At 49.7% G+C, this 19388-nt stretch overlaps 1 protein-coding gene across 1 annotated transcript in view; it reads left to right on the top strand.

Moving 5' to 3' along the window:
• WWC3 (WWC family member 3) overlaps window positions 1-19388 on the top strand; it is a 115774-nt gene that overhangs the window by 25738 nt on the left and 70648 nt on the right. Inside the window, exons 2-3 of the mRNA XM_088028878.1 lie at window positions 12874-12983; window positions 17985-18188. Coding sequence (XP_087885004.1) covers window positions 12874-12983; window positions 17985-18188 — 314 coding nt within the window. The remainder of the gene's footprint in view (window positions 1-12873; window positions 12984-17984; window positions 18189-19388) is intronic.

Raw genomic sequence — 19388 nt, 5'->3', positions numbered from 1 at the left:
CCTGGCTCGGGTCCAAGTGGAGTCACATTTCAAGTAGTTGTTATAACGCGGCGTATTTACTCTGTGCTTCCAGGTGGGGAAACTCGAGCTTCTGTTCCGTTCTGACGGAGAGAATTTGGGGTTCACTATGAAGCCATTTCATGGGGCTGCTCAAGTCTTGTTGCTCGCAGTCCTGCTCTGAGCACTTTTTTTTTTTTTTTACAATTCTTGGAGCTCGAAATTGGGCAAAATGATGGATTCCCGACTGCAGCCCCTGCTGTTTAGGGGGTAGCCTCTTGTGGTACAGGCCGTCCTGACCCCAGCTCGGGAACTCCTGGGCTGCCTCACTCAGTCACGGGCTCACCGGCCCGCGCCTTGGGCCCCCGGCTAGGGATGCTCTCAGGGCAGCAGCGACCTGTTCCCGCCTCTTTGGAGAGTAGCGGGGGGGGGGGGGGGGGGGGGGCGGCCCTGTCCTTGTAAAAAGCTTCCCATCGCTAACAAATGACCCCTTGGATGGGTGTGCGCGACAGACCTCAAACGCAGCACCTTCCCGATGTGACTTCTGAGGGACCCCGGCAAGGTCACGGGAGCGAACGGCGGCGGTGGCAGCATAGTGCCGGTGTCCCTGTTCCTCTCCCTGTAGACCACGGCCCCCCGGCCAAGGTCCTGTCCCTGTCGCTTCTCCCCTGGCCCCACGCTCCTCCGGCTTCATCGTTTTTTGCCTACCCCTCCGGGCCCTCCACCTGCGGTCCACGTTCTCTGCAGCCCAAGGGATCTTTCCACACAGCTGATCTGACGATGGCCTGCGTGCCCCTCCTCCACTCCTCCTGACTTGGCACCGCCTACAGACTGCAGCCCTGCTTTGTCAGGCCTGCCTGCGCCTTCTTGGGGAGGCTTCCGTTTGCCACACCCGCCCTTGCTACATCTGCCGGGGGCCAGGGCAGGTCCCTGGTTCGTCTGGCACCGGCCTCCGTGGCTCTAGCAGCCTCCTGTGCCCTCCCCAGGTAGGTCAGAAGCCGCCTAGGGCTCCTCTCTCCGGCTTTGAACCTACCGCTGGCTGGTGAATCTGGCCCTTCCCCCAGGAGCTGCACTCTCTACCTCTCTACCTGCACTCTACCTGCCTCTTCCCCCTGGGTGGGGAGCCTTGGGAACCGGGATCCTGAAACTGGACTGCCCGGACTGGCAACATTTTGCATACATCTGAGGGCAGCGTTCTGGGTGTCTATGTAGGCACATTTTTCTAGGGAGGAGACCAATGGCTTGCTTATCTCAGATTCCCAAGGAGCTCCAAGACCTGAAAGACCCACCGTCTCTGAGAACTTAAGTATTCTCTGCAGCCTCACCTGGCCTGTGTTTCTTCATAGGAGCTTGATGGATGACTGAATGTCTTAGATGTTCAGGCATTTTTCCCTTTGCTTTTGTTCGTGGATTCAGTTGGTAATATATGCAAAGATGCATTTAGAAAAAGAATGGAATTCTCATGCCAAAAAGAAAACAGATTGCAGAAAAGTTGGCTGTTTTGGGTGGGGGGAGAGGTAATTAGTGCAAAAAAGGATGCACGATAAAATCCTTTTGCTCTTAAAAGCCTGGCGCAGGACCTTTGCAGCTGGGAACAATGCGAAGGGGTGAGCTTGATGTGGGCGCGATTTGCAAAGCTGAAATTGAGATCACAGAGCCCAGAGGACTGTGACGTCACCACTGTGTGCCGCTTGTCTGAACTGAGGGCCAGGACCCTCCCTGGTCGCCTCCCCCTGTGATGCTATTTCCAAAGAATGTTATTGTTGGGCCTCCCAGCTCTCCTCGGCCTGTGAGGTTTTCCTCTCCCATTTCAGTTGAATTTACTTCCGTCAATTGTTACTATTTCTTTCTTTTTTTTTCCCCCCAAATCCTTCCTTAAAACCTCCCCTTTTGATTTTTAAATATCCCTTCCTGTCAGTTGTATTTGGTACGAAGGTAAGCATCAAGCTTCTGTAACAGTATATTTTGTTTTTTAAAGGAGTAAGTTTCCTCCTCTAGCCTTTTTGTCCATATTAAAAAGAAGGTGGTCATTCACCTCCATAGCTCCCATCGGAGTCGTCGTCACTAGAAGTTTGTCAGGAGAGTAAGGGAGATAAAAATTATTTCGAAGTGGACTGTGGTGCATACATGCTTACAGACACACCTTGGGTTGGGTTCCAGAACACTGCAGTAAAGCGATTATCACTAATAAAGTGAGCCAAATGAACTTCCTGGTTTCTCAGTGCGTATAAAAGTTATATTTATACTCTACTGTAGTCTTTTAAGTGTGCAGTAGTATGATGTCTAAAAAACAGTGTACATACCTGAATTATAATATACTTTATTGCTGAAAAATGCTGGCTGTCATCTGAGCCTTCAGTGAGTTGTGATCACGGATCACAGATCACGGTAACAAATATAATAATGAAAAAGTTGGAAATATTGCGAGAATTACCAAAATGTGACAGAGGCGTGAAGTGAGCAAATACTGTTAGAGAAAATGTGCCAACAGACTTATTCTGTGCAGGGTTGCCACAAACCTTCAATCTGTAAAACACACAGTATTCGCGAAGCGCAATAAAAGGAGGTATACCTGTATTCTGACGGCATCTTTATTTCTAGCGTTTTCCCCCCAGAAATGGTGGTTGCTGCCTGATCTGCTCTTGGAGCCCTTTCGTTTTTGCTTGGAATCCCTCCGAGCCCAGTGGGCGCGCAGGGAGCCAGCTGGTGACCCTCAAGGGCTTCTTCCCAGGGCCGGGACTGGTCTGGCCACGTCTTAGGTGCACACCCCTGAGTTCAGTTTCCTCCTAGGTGAAATGGGGGTGATGATAATGGACTCATCTCTTAAAATTGTGCTGATTAAAGGAGGTTCTGCCTCTGTGGCCAGAGCGCACTGTGTGGGTTGGCCCTGGGGCTGGTGGGTGTGGCTGCACACTTGCAGTTGTGTCTGCAAGATGCACAAGGAGGTAGGCGGTGCCCTACCCCCTAAGCACTTAATGTAGCCTTTTGTCCATATTAAAAAGAAGGTGGTCTTTCACCTCCATAGCTGTACTCCCATCAGAGTCTTCATCACTAGAAGTTTGTCAGGAGAGTAAGGGAGATAAAAATTATTTCGAAGTGGACTGTGGTGCATACATGCTTACAGACACACCTTGGGTTGGGTTCAGGAACACTGCGGTAAAGCGATTATCACTAACCTCGAAGTGTGTCCCGGAGCATTGCCTTTCCAGGCCCTGCCGACTGCTGCAGAAAGGCAGGACACTGTTCCGTAGCACACGCACAACCAAAAGAAAAGTCTTATAACATGTGCCATGCCACCCCCACGAGGTGTCATGTGCTTTCCTATTTTCTTTTTAAACTAAAACACTGATTGGGACCTACTCAGTGGATTTCACCGCTCACTAATGGGTCATGACTGTAGCATGAGTGCCCGATCCGGAGTAATGTGACGAACGCGTGCAGAGGATCGGAAATGATTAGCTTAGACAATGTGTCAGCATGTGTCCAGCCATTTGGAGGACGTTCTGGGACATTGATGAGCCATAACTTGGAATTTGTGGATCAGAAGTACCAGATGCGTGTGACAACTTAAGGTGAGATGACAATAAAGTGTTTCCAGAGTGTTTCATAGGACTCAGAATCCCGAAGTTGTTTCTTCCCCACTGTAAATGACCTTTAGTGAGGTGTAATTTATATACCACAAACGTCACCGTTTCAGTGTTGTGCGATGCATTTTAGTAAATGTATACAGCTGTATGAGCATCACTGAGTTGGTTTTCGAATATTCCCATCTCCCATTGTTCCCCACCCCCAGCATGTGCCCCTTTCCTGTTGCAGTCCCTCAAAGTCACGGATCTGCTTTCTGTCTGTGTGTGTATTTTGGAATGCCTGCTTTTCTGGTTCCTCTTTGGAAAAGACAGATTCCAGAAGTCAGACTCTCCTGGAAGTCGTCATTTGTCCACCCTCCCTGCTGAGACCTGCCGGGGCTGGGTTTCTCCCCTGTGACCAGCCGCCTGGTCTAGAGCCCAGGGGAGGACCAGCTCGGGTCCGTCTGCAGGAGTTGGGCACCGAGGGCTGGTCTGTGTGGGCATGGGGTGGGCGCGTGGGCTTTCGAGGCAGCCGGGGAATATTGGAGGACCCAGAGCTGACTTTGGGTCTACTTGTGAGGGCCCCTCAGTCTGCACTGGCTCCCCTCAGTTAGTGCCATGGGTCCAGGATGCCATTTCTAACTCGACAAGCCCGCAATTCCTATTGCGCTAGTAAACAGATCCTGAGCACCTGTTACTCCCATCCCCAAGAGGAAGAGATGCATCCGCCGTGCTGCAGCCCACTCCCTTGGATCCAGTCTCTCTGGCCTCAGATCTGCGCACCTGCCCCTGAGCGTATTCTGTCGAGGCAGAGACATCTAAAAATAGCTCTAGAGCTACCATAGACATACATGTGGTGGCAGACTGCCTTCACCATTGATCAGGTCAAGTCTGTGACTCCCGCTGTGTGTGTGCAGTTGTGGCACCTATGGGACACCCCCTGGAGCTCCGTGGGGCAGGTCAGAGTGGGAGGAGATGCCGTTCTTGTCCGGAAGGAACAGACACACTTGGGAAGAGAGGCTGTGTGAACAAATAACCACGGTCTGCTTATGGTTTTAATAGATGTCCCAGGAGGAGAGAGAAAGTGCTGAGGCTGGCCACAGAAAGGGCAGCTTACTTCCCGCTGGGATGGGGCTGGGTCTGGACAGGAGGCATCTGGGCCACGTGTTGGGAGACGCACTGGGATTTAAATAGGATGGGGATGGGAGGGAAGCATGGCAAAGGGAAGGAACAATCCAAGTTGGGGAAGAGCATTTCCCGAGGGTTCTGAGAATGCAGGGGGACAGCGAGGGGCCGGAGGGAAGCAAAGAGTTCCCTGCATGAGGTTTTGTGGTCTTAGAAACCTTGGAAATCTCTCAAGATCCCCACTAGGGGCTTATGGAAGGTGGCTTTTCAGGCTCGATACTTCTTAAGGGCTCTCAGTCTCAGTGGGTGGGTTTTGCTGTGATCTTTCATAGAACCAGACGATGACAGAGTGAGGCGAGACCCTAGAGCTGTGCTGTCCAGCCCCGTAGCCACAGCCACGTGGGCGATTGCACACGTCCGTCATCGCGAGCCCAAAATGAGGTGGGCTCTGAGTGCAAAACGTAGACTTTGTAGGAAAAAAAAGTGAAATATCTGTTTATAATCTTTATAACCATTGCATGTTAAGTTGATGTGACGTGTTAGATTCCATGTTAAGTTGATGTCCCTATTCCAGCAAGCCGTAAAGCTCACGGGGAGCCAGGTAGGTCAGAAGAGTTGAAGGGAAGTCATTATAATTTCTTGAGGATTGGTTTGGAACTGAAATGGAAACATTGGTATCCCCTCTGAATAGCATATTAAAAACAAGCACGAGTTGGAAATATAAAGATGATCTTGTTCCAGAAGACTGGAACGGGCAGTATACAGGTGCCCTAGGGTCATCCTGGTCTCCCTTTTGGTAAGGAAAATACGCGAAGGATCTGTGGTTAACCTTTTCTCTCCGCCTTCACCTTCTGCTGCCCTCCCCCGCTTTTCTGCACTTTGGTGTAGTTGCTGTCAGAGATTCCAGCGCCCTGAGCCTGGCCGGGAGGGAGGGCACAATCTTGGAGGCACTGGATCGCTACGCACAGCCCTCCCCAGTGGCAGGCTGTGGTTGGCCGGATGGTGGCCTCCCAAGATGTCCACGTCCTCATCCCCGGAAACCAGGACTGTGTTACCTGACGTGGCAAAAAGAGACTTTGCAGGTGTGAACAAGTTAGGGATCTTGCGGCGGGGGGGGGGGGGGGGGGGGGGGGTTGGAGAATTATCCCAGCTATCTGGGTGGGCCCAGTGTAATCACAGGGGTCTCTGTAAATGGGAGAGGGAAAACCAGAGAGATGGCATCCTGAGAAAGACTCGACTGGCCGTGGCGAACTTCGAAGATGGAGGAAGCTGGAAAAGCCAAGAGAATACATTTCCTCCCTAGAGCCTCCAGAGGGGATGCAGCCTGCCTGACACTTTGGTTTTAGTTCTGTGAAACCCAGCGGCACTTGTGATCTCCAGGACTGGAAGATAATACACTTGTGTTGTTTAAAGCCACCAAGTTTGTTGTGATTTGTTACAGCAGCAAAAGGACACAAATAGAGTCTGAAGCAGGTCTCCTGGAGAACTGAGGGGGAGGCGGGCAGGGGAGTGGACGGAGCTGGCTCCGCGCTGTGACGCCCACGCCCGGCTAGCACGACCCTGGCAGGTTTGCTCGCTCATCCCCATTTTGAAGATTGGGAAACGGAGGCCCAGGGAGAAACAGAATGACTCATCCAGGGTTTCGCGGCAATAAATGGCTCTCTTGGAGCCAGCACTGACTGAGATGGTCCAGAGCCGCAAGCCCTGCAGGACGTGACAGGCAAGTGGACGCAAGAAGAAGCCAGCATCGGTGCCATCCGTCATTCTCTCCCTTCTCGTGGACCAGCTCTGGTAAGATTGGCCTGCAGAACGTGTTCATTACCTCTGCTGAGGCCAAGGAGAGCCGTTCATTAAGGGGAGACTCTGCAGTGGGAATCTCTCTGAGGGGGCTTGAGAGCGCCTCTCCTGGCTGGGGTTGCTCGGATCAGGGGACGGGGTGGGGGGGCTGGTGAGAGCTGGCCACCGCGAGCGCACGCTTTGAAGCATGGGGACAGTGGGTACCCCGCTTCTCAGTTCATCGCTTACCATGTTTCCCTGCTCCCCCGCATTCTGAGAATGCTGTTAACTTACCCTCTACTCCCTACCAACGTGTTCCTTGAGAGTAAAGCACGATTGTGCCGTAGAGTTTATTCTGAGCGCCCAAGCAAGTGCACTGAAGATATCCCCAGAGGGTAATGAAAAAGCCATCTCTTACTTCACCGGTAGGAGTGCATGCTGAGGGTAATGCACTTCGGCCGTTTATATCAAGTGCTTACTGTCAGCTCATATTCATCCTTCACAATAAAGAGCAGAGAATTGGAACGTACCTAACGAGATGACCCAAGGTCCCTGGTAAATGAATTAGGGTTTACTGCAAATGATGGAAGATGCCAACGTGATGGAAAGTGGCGCTGACAAGGAGGTGAAGGGCACGGGGAAATAGGCAAATGAAAAAATCAGCATATGAAATTGTATGTAGCATGACTTCTGCTGTGGAAAAATGAGCTGTAGGACAAAGAAGAAGGGAAAACAAATGAAAACATGAATCCAGGGCTTCTGAGTTTTAGGTGATTTCATTTCCTGTTCCTTATACTTTCCTGTGAGGGTTCTGCATTGAATCTGAGATACGGAGAAAAGAGCTTCATATTCTTCAACCTTGAAAATTTACTTCTTGAACCCTTTCGAGGAAAATAATTATAAATACAGATTATGAGCTTTAAAATAAGCAGAGATGTTTCTTTCATCACAGTTTTAAAGATTGGGGTATGATTCACATATAACATGGAACTCACCATTTATTTATTTATTTATTTATTTTTTAAAAGATTTTATTTATTTATTTGACAGAGAGACAGCTAGAGAGGGAACACAAGCAGGGGGAGTGGGAGAGGGAGAGGGAGAAGCAGGCTTCCTGCTGGGCAGGGAGCCCGATGCGGGGCTCGATCCCAGGACCCCAGGATCATGACCTGAGCTGAAGGCAGACGCTTAACGACTAAGCCACCCAGGCGCCCCAGTGGAACTCACCATTTAAAGCATACAGTTTATTAGTTTTCTGTATATTCACATTGGGCAACCACCACCACTGTCTCACTTCAGAACATGTTTATCACTCCCGACAGAAGCCCTGTACCTATTACTAGTCACCCCCAACACCTCTCCCCCAGCCCCTGGCAACCACTGATCCACTTTCTGTCTCAGTGGATTTGCCTAATCTGGGCATTTCTCATAGATGGATCCACACAACACAAAGGCCTTCTGTGCCTGGCTTCTTTCATCCGGTGCAACGACTTCAGGGTCTATCCACGTTGTAGCATGTGTCAGTAGTCCGTTCTTTTTTTAATGGTTGTATAATATGCCATGGTATGGGTAGATAGTGTTTTATTTTCCACTCATCGGTTGATGGCCCTTCGTTGTTTCCACCTTTTGGCTATTGGGAGTAATGCCAGTATGGACATTCTATTTGTGTGGATATTTGTTTTCATTTCTCTTGGGTATACACCTAGTTGTAGAATTATTGGGTCATACGGAAACTCGGTGTTTAACTGTGTGTGCGTGTGTTTTTTTTAAGATTTTATTTATTTATTTGAAAGAGAGAGAGACAGAGCATGAGCAGGAGGCAGAGGGAGAGGGAGAAGCAGACTCCCCGCCGAGCAGGGAGCCCGATGAGCGGCTCCATCCCAGGACCCTGGGCTCATGACCTGAGCCGAAGGCAGACGCTTCACCGACTGAGCCCCCCAGGCTCCCCAGTGTTTAACTGTTTTGAGAAATTGCTGCACTGTTTTCCAAAGCAGAGATTATGAATATTTTATATTAGCAGAAATTAGGAAATAATGTAGGTGTCAATAGTAGGAGAGTGCTTAGCAAACTGTTGGTAAAAATGCAAGCTCTTTATTCCTAGATCACGTCCTAGGGGTCAAAGGCAGTTGAGATGTGATAATTGTTCTCCAGGAGCTTAATCTATTCAACTGTTCCAGGTGATGTTTACAGAGAATTTATAACAAGGGAGGCAGAATATTTAGGCTGTAATGTTAGGCCATCTCCAGGAATTTTGGGAGAGACTCAAGGTATGAATTAATAAGTATACATGTTACAAAGTTAAGTGGAAAAGGCAGGATAAAACATTGTATATACTGTGCGATCATGCCTATGTCAGAAAAAACAAACAAACAAAAGAACACAGAAGAAAGTTGGAGGAAAACACACCAAAATAGGAATAATGGTTGTATTTGAGTGGTGGTATGAATGGACATTTTTCTCCTATGTGGGTGTAGTTCCTAAACCCTTTGTAATGGAAACAAAAATGCCCGAGTCTGCGAGTCTGCGTGTGGTGACTGTGGGGAAGGAGTTAGTTGGAAAAATCTAACATTAAGTTTCTGGAGAGATGAGAACTTAGGAACTTGGGCCGGCATACCTGTGAGTGGAGACAGAACCTTGGGCTTGCCTTGGGGAGGACTCGGAACACTGGCCCAGGGCTTTGCCCTGCCTGGCCCTTGGTGCTGGGCTCTTGCAGAAGAACCACATGCTCTTGAGGAAGAGCCATTGGACATCAGGGTCTCCACCCAGTTGGAAGGATGACCACTAGCAGCATGAGGGGTCACAAGATTGTCCGGGAGGAAGTCCCCCACCGTGCCGAGGGTCCTGGTTGTCTCTGGCCATGGATGAGATCGCGCCCAGGTGGCTTCCGGCCTCAGCCTGACATGCAGGACTCATGCTTTTTAGCCAACAATGGCCAGAAAGCACTCCTTGCTGAAAAACTAATACCAAAAGAACTCCACTGTTCCAGACTCCCAGACCTTGCCCTTCTGACAATGAAAAGGGAACCAAGTTACTCAGCTCTCCTCATTGTAGCAGTGTGATCAAATACATTTGAAAACTGAACAACTCATCTGAAGCACTTTACTCATCACTGAAGTAATGTTACTCACCAACACCTTTCTTGGGAAAAAAACATCATTTTGGTATTGGTCCAGTTTCAGATGTTCATGGAGGCATGTGCTGTGCAACAGAAAACCATGAAGTCTTTGTCCCGTAAGCATTTTGGAATGATAATTAGGACAATAAATTTAGACATTCTCAATGCTGTTATTGAAAGTCATGCCAAAATGTGTCTATATGCGATGAAGTTGCAGCTGTCTGGAAATCTGGAGGGTGTGTCATCCTCATAGATAGATGAATCAGAAGAGCAGTGTAGATGTTTATTTTAATGTTCTTAAATAGGACGAAGAAACTTTCTCTGCATTTCACTGCCTCCTAGTAGAGGACAGCCTGGGTCATCACCACAAATGTCCACTACAGTATCTGATAAAATGGGAAAGGGATGTGAGGGCTTAGTATTTATTGGTTACCTATTGCTGCATCACAAATTAAACTCTGAAAGCTAGTGCCTTCAAATGACAGCGAGCGCATGATTTCTGTCGCACAGGAATTCAGAAGTTTATCTGGGTGGGCCTTGCTTGGGTCTCATGAGGTGTTGTGGTCAAGATCCTGCCTGTGGCTGCAGTCATCTGAAGGCTTGACTGGGGCTGGTGGATCCACTCTCGAGGTGGTTTATTCAGGTGGCTGGCAAGTTGGTGCTGGCTGTTGGCAGGAGACCTCCGTTCTTCTCCGTTTGGGTCTCTTCACTGGGCTGCTTGAGTGGGCTCACAACATGGCTGCTGGTTTCCCCCAGAGCCGGCAATCTGAGAGAACATGGTGGAAGCACAGTGTCTTTTATGACTCCCACCTCGGAGGTCACACACTCATTTCCACGGTATCCTGTTGGTCGCACAGCTCCACCCTATGCAGCGGGGGAGGGGAGCACATGAGGCCATGAACAGCAGGAGGCAGGAAGCATTGGGAGCCATTTTAGAAGCTGGCCGTCATGGGTGTCCTGCCGCAGGTGTGCGTGTTTCACAGTGCGATGGGTGAAGCCAGGGAGTAGGTTTATGTGCTTCTCCTTGCTGTTCGATGGTTCGATGGCCCCTTTGCTGCGTTCTGCCTGCCCAAGGGACCCCTGTCTTTGCCTTCTAGCTTACCACTTCTGTCTTTTGGGAGTTGGAAACTTCCATTATTGAGCCTGTTGAGACTACTTACTGTCAGGTGAGTAGATGGGCTCAAAGTGTGGGCCCTGTGGATCGATGAGACCAACAGTGAGGACTCGGTAACTTCTCTGTGGGTGCAGAGAGACCTTGCTTCTGACGTGAGCTGGACTGTGAGAGGCGTGCCTCCTCATCGGCTAGCTTTGTAGTACTGATTCTGTGGATGACTGTACAAACTCCATGCTTTGTTTGGAAAGAAAGTGGAATCCGAGACATACAGATTCTGTATCAAGCCACAGTAAAATTCACCGAGACAGTAGATGTGTCATTTTGTTTATTTTTAGAACAAGTATGGAAGTGTTATTATAATTACCTGCATTGTTTATTGGATCGAAAAATGAAAATAGGAACTTAAGATAGTTTTAGGACAGTTCTTTTTTTTTTTAACATTTTTATTTATTTTTTTGACAGAGAGACAGCTAGAGAGGGAACACAAGCAGGGGGAGTGGGAGAGGGGGAAGGAAGCAGGCTCCCCGCGATGCGGGGCTCGATCCCAGGATCCTGGGATCATGACCTGAGCCGAAGGCAGACGCTTAACGACTGAGCCACCCAGGCGCCTCTAGTTTTATAGCAGTTCTGAATTAATGAAGTGAATTGGGCTCCGTAGTGCTGTAAGGTCAGGTTTCCCACCTCTATTTGTTGATGAAATGAGATCATAGATGTGAACTTGCTTAGAATGTACCAGTGCTTGGGCATTTTTCTCTAATCTTATATGTGACTCTAGAATGGCAGAGATGTGCTCAGGACTCCATTTATCTTAAAGTAGCATTGTTTTTGTTGTGGTTTGGTCCCCTTCGGGACTGGAATCATGCACAATACCCTGCTGTTACTTGCTTGACTAGGAACGCGCCACCATCACGCCATTCCGGGCCTGCAGGGGAATCGTGCTGTGGACGTTGGTGTTGCGGGATGGTGGGACAGACGGCATGCCCAAGGCTCATCCTGTGATGTTGTGCACTTTTGAGTGCCTTGTATTTGGCAGGCTGTCTGTGGCGGATTTTACCTTCTATATTTTTCTGTTTTGATATTGACTCTAACATCTTAAAACTATGTGTAAAATGAAGACGAATTACAATCTATGCCACTCTGATGGTGTTTATCGGTTTCCTAAATGCTACTGGGAGACACAGAGCCTGGTTGTCTAACCAGTTTGGGGAAATAACATGTTCAGAATTCATACTGGTCTTGTGAGGTTTGGCTTCTGGTTGCGGTATCTCACTTTCCTGGGGCCAGGGACTTGAACAGAAGATGTGGGAGGATTGAGTTGGTGAAATTTAGGTTATCGGATTCCCATGCATACCAGTCAGTGTGCATTTATAGAGACAGGCGAGGAGGTAGCTGCCCAGACTCAGACAATTACAAGGCGTGGCCTATTTTATACAACAGCTGTCTTGTCAATCAATGTGATCATGGTATGTGGGGGAGGGGGCGGTTCTCCCTTTATCTGGGAGAAACCCTTTATCGATCTATGTCAAGCCAAGGTTTCCTTAGCTACATTTACTTCAAAGAGAGAGGTCTGTAGACAATGTGCTTTTGTTGTTTTTCTCCAGAAAACAAAAAGGACCCTTTGCAGTTTCCGACTCTTACTGTCTAAGGACCGCAGGCAGTGTGGAGTAGGTACTCCTTGAATCGGTGCCAGCTTTGCTGGGCTTTTTGCATTTGGTCAGGGGGTAATGTTTAACTCCTTAACTGATGACCTCTGGTAGATGAAACTTAACCAATACGTTTTAGATAGATTTAAGCTGTCATGTACGGAAACATTTGGTGGGGGGGGGGGCATTTGTAAGGGAATGAGAACAAAACACGGGTGTTCTGTTGCCATCACCTCATTAAGCATAGGAGGAAGATGCTGGTTTGACCTGTTTTGTAACTGTCCATATCGATTTTCGCTGCTATTTAAAGTTGCACTTTGAGATAGGAATGCTTTTAACTGCGAGTGTACTGATATTGTTGCTGAATATTATTCACGCAAAGCCAGTGAATTAATTTCCCAACTAAATAGTTGGAGCAGAAGCAGTCAATTAGATGAGATAATACCTAATTTTGTATTAAGACCTAATTCTAGAGTCGATTCAGCAAACTTAACGAAATTGACCTTTCAGATTTGCTTTTCTAATTTTATTTTGCAGGATAACAAAGCCATTGACCTTTGCCGATTGTGTTGGGGATGAACTTCCTTTAGGATGGGAGACTGTATACGATAAACAAATTGGAATTTATTACATGGACCACATAAATAGTAAGTAGACTCCCACATTTGAGTTATTATATGTGAATGAGTTAAGAACTCTCTTTGTAGAGCTGAGGCAGTCGTTACTATCCAATGCAGCATTAAGCTGGATTTTAAAAATGTGACCTGAGGTTGTCGTTTGTGGAGTTCTTCAAAAAGTGAAGCCGTTGTCTGGCTACTCTGCTTGTGTGTTGCCCAGGATTGCACGGGATATGTTTAATGGATGGTTTTAGTGCCTAATAAAAGGAATACATTTCCCAGGCAGTCTGGAAATAGAAATATCTTTCATAATGAGAAGGTGGTTTATTGCAAAGTGGAGCTTACAAGTTCTTGGAACAATAAATGTCCAAGTGATTACCTTAACTTCATTTTGTCTTACACATTCAGTTTCAGCTTCAATATACCAAGCCTTTGTGATCTTTGTGAAGGGAGAAAACTGTGTAAAGACTACAGCTCAAATAATACAGTGGGTCCTTGAAGCACACCAGCTTTCTTGGAAGAATTGGGTAGAGCCCGTGGCTCTCGACCAGGGCTGATCTTGCTTCCCAGGACCACTTGGCAGCGTCTGGAGGCATTTTCCGTTTTTGCGCCCGGGAGAGGAGCTAGTGGGCATCGAGTGGGCAGGGGCCGGGGCTGCTGCGGAACTTCGTGCACTGCGCGGGACCTCCTGCCACGGAACGCGCTGCGCCCCGAGTGGCCGTGGGGCCGACGTTGGCACACCCTGGTTCACAGGCTCCATGCTGGTCTCTGCCCCTCACTCTTGGCTTGTCACCCCTTCCTCCGCCTTCCTCCATCTGGTCCCAGCGGGGGGCTCCACTTCTCTCTCAGATTCCCACTTTTGCACTCTCTCCCATTTTCATTCTAGCTACCCTCAGTGTTTATGTCATTTAATCATTCTTCACTCCTGGGGACATGAAGCGTGGCTTCCCGTCGGCGGGTTTTCTGTCCTTTAGTGCATTAAGTGTGGGGTAGGCTGGGAGGGCCCGGGGCTTCACGATGCCGAGCCCGTGAGCGATCTGAAGCTCTTTGCTCACTCCGGTCCCATGGCTCCTCACGTCCCCTTAGTGCGGTCGACCCAGGTTGGTGTCTTTGGGGCCGATTCCTGCATTGGCACCTCCTGGCCAGCCTCCCGAGTCAGCATTCGGAAAGCTGAATGGCGAGACTTCCTTTCTCGTCCTGGGGCAGTGGGATTTCTGATAGGCGGTGGTCAGCCTTGCACTTGATTGCAACCCTTACCTGAAGACTGGGCAGTGGGGAGAGGAGCTGCCCTGGCTCATCTGCCCTCCCAGGCAGTTATCTAAGGGGCAGGAGGGCTTCTGGGTAAATCCACCGGCCACCGGACAGAGAGCGGTGCTTAGTGAGGCTCCCGGAGGGCGGCCCTCCCTGTAGCCCCAGCTGACCTGGTGCCTCATGACTGTGGGTGTTCGAGGTGTCTTGCTGTCTGGGCCTCCCTTCCCGGCTGCTGGTGGGCAGCCCCCGCAGGTGAGGGCTGCTGCCCCATGGGCCTGGGCACATGTGCACCGGGGCTTCATCAGCAGTCTTTGGCCTCTCCGAGCCCAGGTGGTGTTACTGAATGGCAGAGGCATCTGCCTTACACAACTTCTCTGGAAAGTCTGCCTGCCACTGAGGTCCTGGACCCGTTCTGGCTCGCCTCTCTTGTAAACCCAACGCCCTCATCCCTCTGTGCCCCCTTCTTCGCTGTGGGCGTTCTCGCTCACCTGCTCGCTGTCACAGGGGCTGTTTGAGAGCGCCTCTCTGTGCTGGCCACTCTTTGGGCTCTGGGGACGCAGGGAAGTGAGACCCAGTGTCTACCCTCAAGGATCCCACATGACACTCTAGACATGGCCATGAACCCCAAAACTGAGTAGCCACCAAGGACTTTCTTCTAGCCACTGAGTGTAAGTGGGATGACTCAGCACTGCGGGTGATGAAGACATCAGAGAACCCAACTTTTTTTTTTTTTCCCCAGGAACAAGAAAGGTTATTATTGTTGTAATAAAATGTACGTGGAGGCCAAACACCGAGTTCCAGAAGACTTTCTCCTGAGAACCCAAGGCTTCATAGCACAGCTTTAAAACTCTTTAAAGGCACGGAAACTGAGGAGTCAGATATTAAATTGGAACCATGCAGGGGAGTCAGATATTAAATTGGAACCGTGCAGGTCAACCAGAGGGACCTGGGTTGACCGCCTTCAAGGCCCCCAAGAGCGTCTGGTGCACGGGGCAGAGTGCGGGCCATGGCCGCAGGCCACGGCGGTCCTCAGTGCTGTGGACACAGCCGTGACTCTGCCCCGCCCCAGGCCCACGGAATGTGAGCTCCGGGCTAGCTCAGGACCCTGATTTTTGTTGTTGTATTTGGTTTCTCATTTCCTGGTGTGAGCTTTTGAGGCCTGGAGGGGCCTTCCAGTAGGGGCCTGGGGTGGCAGTGTGAAGGGGGGTAGGGGATATTGGCGGAAGGCGGTTTAAAGGGAGAACTTCCTCGAAACATCCTAGCAAGCACTGTGTGTGTGTGTGTGTGTGTGTGTGTGTGTGTGCTAAGGTAAACATGACATGACATTTACTTTTTCAACCATTTTGAGGTGAAATCCACAGAACATAAAATTAACCATTTTCAAGTATAGAGTTTGGGGACATTTGGTGTGTTCTGCATTGTACAGCCACCACCTCTGTCTGGTTCCAGAACATTTCATCACCCCAAAGTCAAACCTGGAACCCATGAGCCATCACTCCCCATTTCCCCTCCAGCCTCCCAGCCCCCGGCCACCATGAAATCTCCTTTCTGTCTCTCTGGATTTGCCTCTTCTGGACATTTCATATAGATGGAATCATACACTGTGTGGCCTTTTGTGTCCGACTTCTTTCACTCAGTATGACGTGTGTGAGGTTCATCCGTGTGGTAGCATGAAGTGGCACTTCATTCCTTGTTACGGTGGAATAACCTGCCATTGTATGGATAGACCACGTTTTATTTATCCACTCATCAGATGCTGGAATTAAGGCTGTTTCCACCCTTTGGCTGTTGTTATAGTCTTGGCCAAGCACACTTAATTAAATTTATTTATTTATTAAGATCTAATTGGCTTTATGAAACGATTTGTGAGTCAGGTAGCATCCCAACTAGCAAATAGAGGAGAGCTCCCCAGGTACATTTTAAAAGAGTTATTTTGCTTGCTTGCTTGCTTTCTATTTTTTCAAATTTTTATTTAAATTCTAGTTAGTTAACATATGGTGTATTGCATATTTATTTGGAATTTGGGTTGGGGGAATTTTGCCAGCACTTCTCTGAGCTCTCCCTTACTTTTGCATGTATTTACCAATATGTCATCGTTAAAATAGCCAGCACAGCCCGGGGTCTTGAGGTTTGGAACAGGGACACGGCTTTGCATTTTTTACTTCATGGAGGCAACACTTGTGTTGAAATGTCCCTTAGGAAGATCTGTCGCAGTGAAGGAGGGGAGCCTTCTCCGAGTCTGGGTGTCTGGCGCGTTTGCTCAGTCTGCCTCCTCAGTCTCAGGATCAGCTTTCCGGACTGTGGTCCTCTGCCTGCAGAGGCAGCTGCCCCGTCCGTTCCACATTCAGTGAGCTTGCAGTCAACAGTTGCCGATTGCTTCTGGCTTTTGGATGACTGAACAAGCTCCTGAGACTAGAACACCGACTGAGGCCGCGTGCCTGCCTTTGAGGGGCTTGCAGTTTAGTAGGAGGGAAACGGAAACATGGAAGCAGTTAGGCACCCAGCGGCAAGAACTGCAGTCCTCCCTGTGGCACAGAGGCGTATGTGCTTGCAGGGGCCGAGGAGGCTTCCAAAAAGGAGCTGCTTTCACAAAGAGACTTGGAAGGTGGTAGGGTTTCCTGGTGGGCGGAAAAGGACAGAAGCTGCAGCACTTTGGAAAAATTCATCCTGGGGAAAGGACAGAAAGTAGAAATGAAGCTGGTGAGTTAGTCTCGGGACTCCTACATCATGCGGAGGATATTGCTTTAATAAAAGATACTCATGTGCTAAAGAATTGCAAGCAGAGTTAGGAAGGCAACTTCGGTGAGTGCACTGAGCATGGCCTTTGGTGGGATGAGGCAGGAAGCCTGCACGGTTTTGGAGAGGGGTCATGAGGATCCGAGCGAACTCAGGGGAGAGGGAGTGAAGGGTGTGTCGCCAGTCATTATTATATCTAGGGGCAGGAGTCACCAGTTCTTGATGACCCATGGAATATTCTGGGTGAGGGAGAAGAGCAGGCACTCTCTGGGGATGAGCCCCAGGTTGGCTGAGTGGGTAGATCCAGATGATGCCGCTCACTTTGAGAGGTGAGGCAGAAGGATAAGCACGTGCTTGCGGTGTCGCTGTTTGCTCTGCTTCCGGTTTTGGTAGTAAAAGGACGCTGTGTGAGAATGAGTTCTGCTTTGGACGGATGACCTAGAATTACTCTGGGTCCTTCCAGGGGGAGATGCATGTAGGGGGCAGTTGGAAGGAAAATGGGAGCCCAGGAGAGAAGCTGGAGCCAGAGGGAGGCATGAGCCTCCCTTGTAGAGTGAGAAAGCCGGAGTGGAAAAGGGGGGGATTTATAGGTGGGAGGAGGTGAGGAAGGTCGCAAACGTCGCAGAAGCGCTGCAGGTGTGGTGCGGAGGCAGGGGGGAGGGGAGCAAGCTGGATTAGAGGGGCATCCCGAGCCAAAGAAGTCTGCGAGAAGAAGGTTGGAAATAGCCGTTAGTTTGACCATGGTGAGCTCATTTGGTTTCATCTCTGCCAGTGTTTATTCACGGTGTGAAAAATTGTGTGGTATGGCCTTCAGCCCCCCTGCAGCCAACCTTTTCATGTCCGTAGAGTTTTCTTCTCATCTCAACTGTGGGTATGTGAACAGAAGGTGTTCTGCACTATAGGAAGTTTTGTTACGTAGATGCTTCCATAATGTGCATCCTGGCAATTAATTTTCACATCGACTAGTTGCGTGACTGCATGACTGTTGGTCGACCTAAAGATTTTACTCTTAAGTCACTTACGTTCTTACCCTTTCCATTTCAGAGCTTACCCAGATTGAGGATCCCAGAGAACAGTGGCGGCGAGAGCAGGAACGGATGCTGAAGGAGTATTTGATTGTAGCCCAGGAGGCTCTCAATGCCAAGAAAGAAATCTACCAGATTAAGCAGCAGCGGTTCGAGCTGGCTCAGGAGGAATACCGGCAGCTGCACAAAATGTGTGAGGACGACAGCCGCTCCTACACTAGCTGTGAGTTCACCGCCTCCTGGGGCTCACACGCATGGCTTGAGAAGCCACCTCTGCACTAGGTTACCTGCAAACCCGAACTTGACTCGGCAAGACCGCTTCCTAGAGTTTCTGAGCACATACTGTTAGGGAATCAGTGTTGTGCTCTGGAGTCAGGTGTACCCCGCAGCCACTGCTTTAGCGAAGATTTCTCAAGTGCCTGCCTTGTGCCCGGGCCCCGGGATACGGTGGAGCCCAGGAACACAGAGGTCCCTGCCCCCAAGACCTTCCGTTCGGGTGGGGAAGGGAGAAAATAGACAAGCGAGTTTCCGGTAGCGACATGAAACAATCTCACGTGTCGTGTTTGTCAGTGCGGAAAGGGGCTTCCCCCAGAGATCTCTGCCGTGAATAGATCACCTTGGGAAGGCCACAGAGCAGTTTCAGTGATCCTGCCTCCTGCCTGGAGAGATTCGGGAGCAATCGCCCTTGTCGAGCACCTGTTTCTTTCTGGGGCAGTCCGCTGAAGGTGGAGGAACTCAGTGTAACCCAGGGGGTCGGCGGGACGCTCTTTCCCGCACCCTCAGTGAGACGGACGCACACTGATGTTCTCAGAGGGAATCCCTCTTAGTTTTCGAGGCTGCTGGACGTGGGCCCCCATTTCATTAGTACTCAGCAGATGCTCAGGTGTTCAAGGAACCCTTGGTCCAGTCTCAGAAAACAAGGCACGTTGTTACTGACACAGTCAGTCAGTAACAGTAACTCCACAGTCAGCTGGAGCCTGTCCCCTCCCAACAAGAGTTGCCACGCTGAACAGCCCATCACAGGTGCACAGGGCCATGAGTGTTGTGGGTGCCAGTGAGCTTGGGAAGAATGTGTGGAGGTGCTACTGCTAGGTTTTGTGTTACAACAACCTAAGTCTAGTTGAGACATGGAGAGACTTAACTGTGACATGACTGTCACATTGCCGGGTATTTGGCTCTGGCGACACAGCCTTGAGCATTAAAGACACGGTCAGAGCTTTATTCTGTGTTGCAAGTCAGAATGGAGTTTTAAGGCCAAGGGGCCAGAGGTCGGTCTTATTGCAACTACTGTTGAAGGTGAATACGCCTTACAAGCTGTGGGGAGGAGAGGGGTGGGGTGTCCCCTCTGTAACAGGAATTGAAGAGAGTTCTGCATCGCGTTCCCTGGGAGAAGGTCAGGACCCGGGTTTAATGGTTGCTTCCA

The sequence above is a fragment of the Eumetopias jubatus genome, unplaced genomic scaffold (genome assembly GCF_037043125.1).
Source record: "Eumetopias jubatus isolate StellerSeaLion01/CBP00866 unplaced genomic scaffold, mEumJub1_p1.0 scaffold_11, whole genome shotgun sequence".
Taxonomy (NCBI): Eukaryota; Metazoa; Chordata; class Mammalia; order Carnivora; family Otariidae; genus Eumetopias; species Eumetopias jubatus.
Note: the sequence above shows the minus strand (reverse complement) of the source record. Positions and strands in the feature narration are given on the sequence as shown.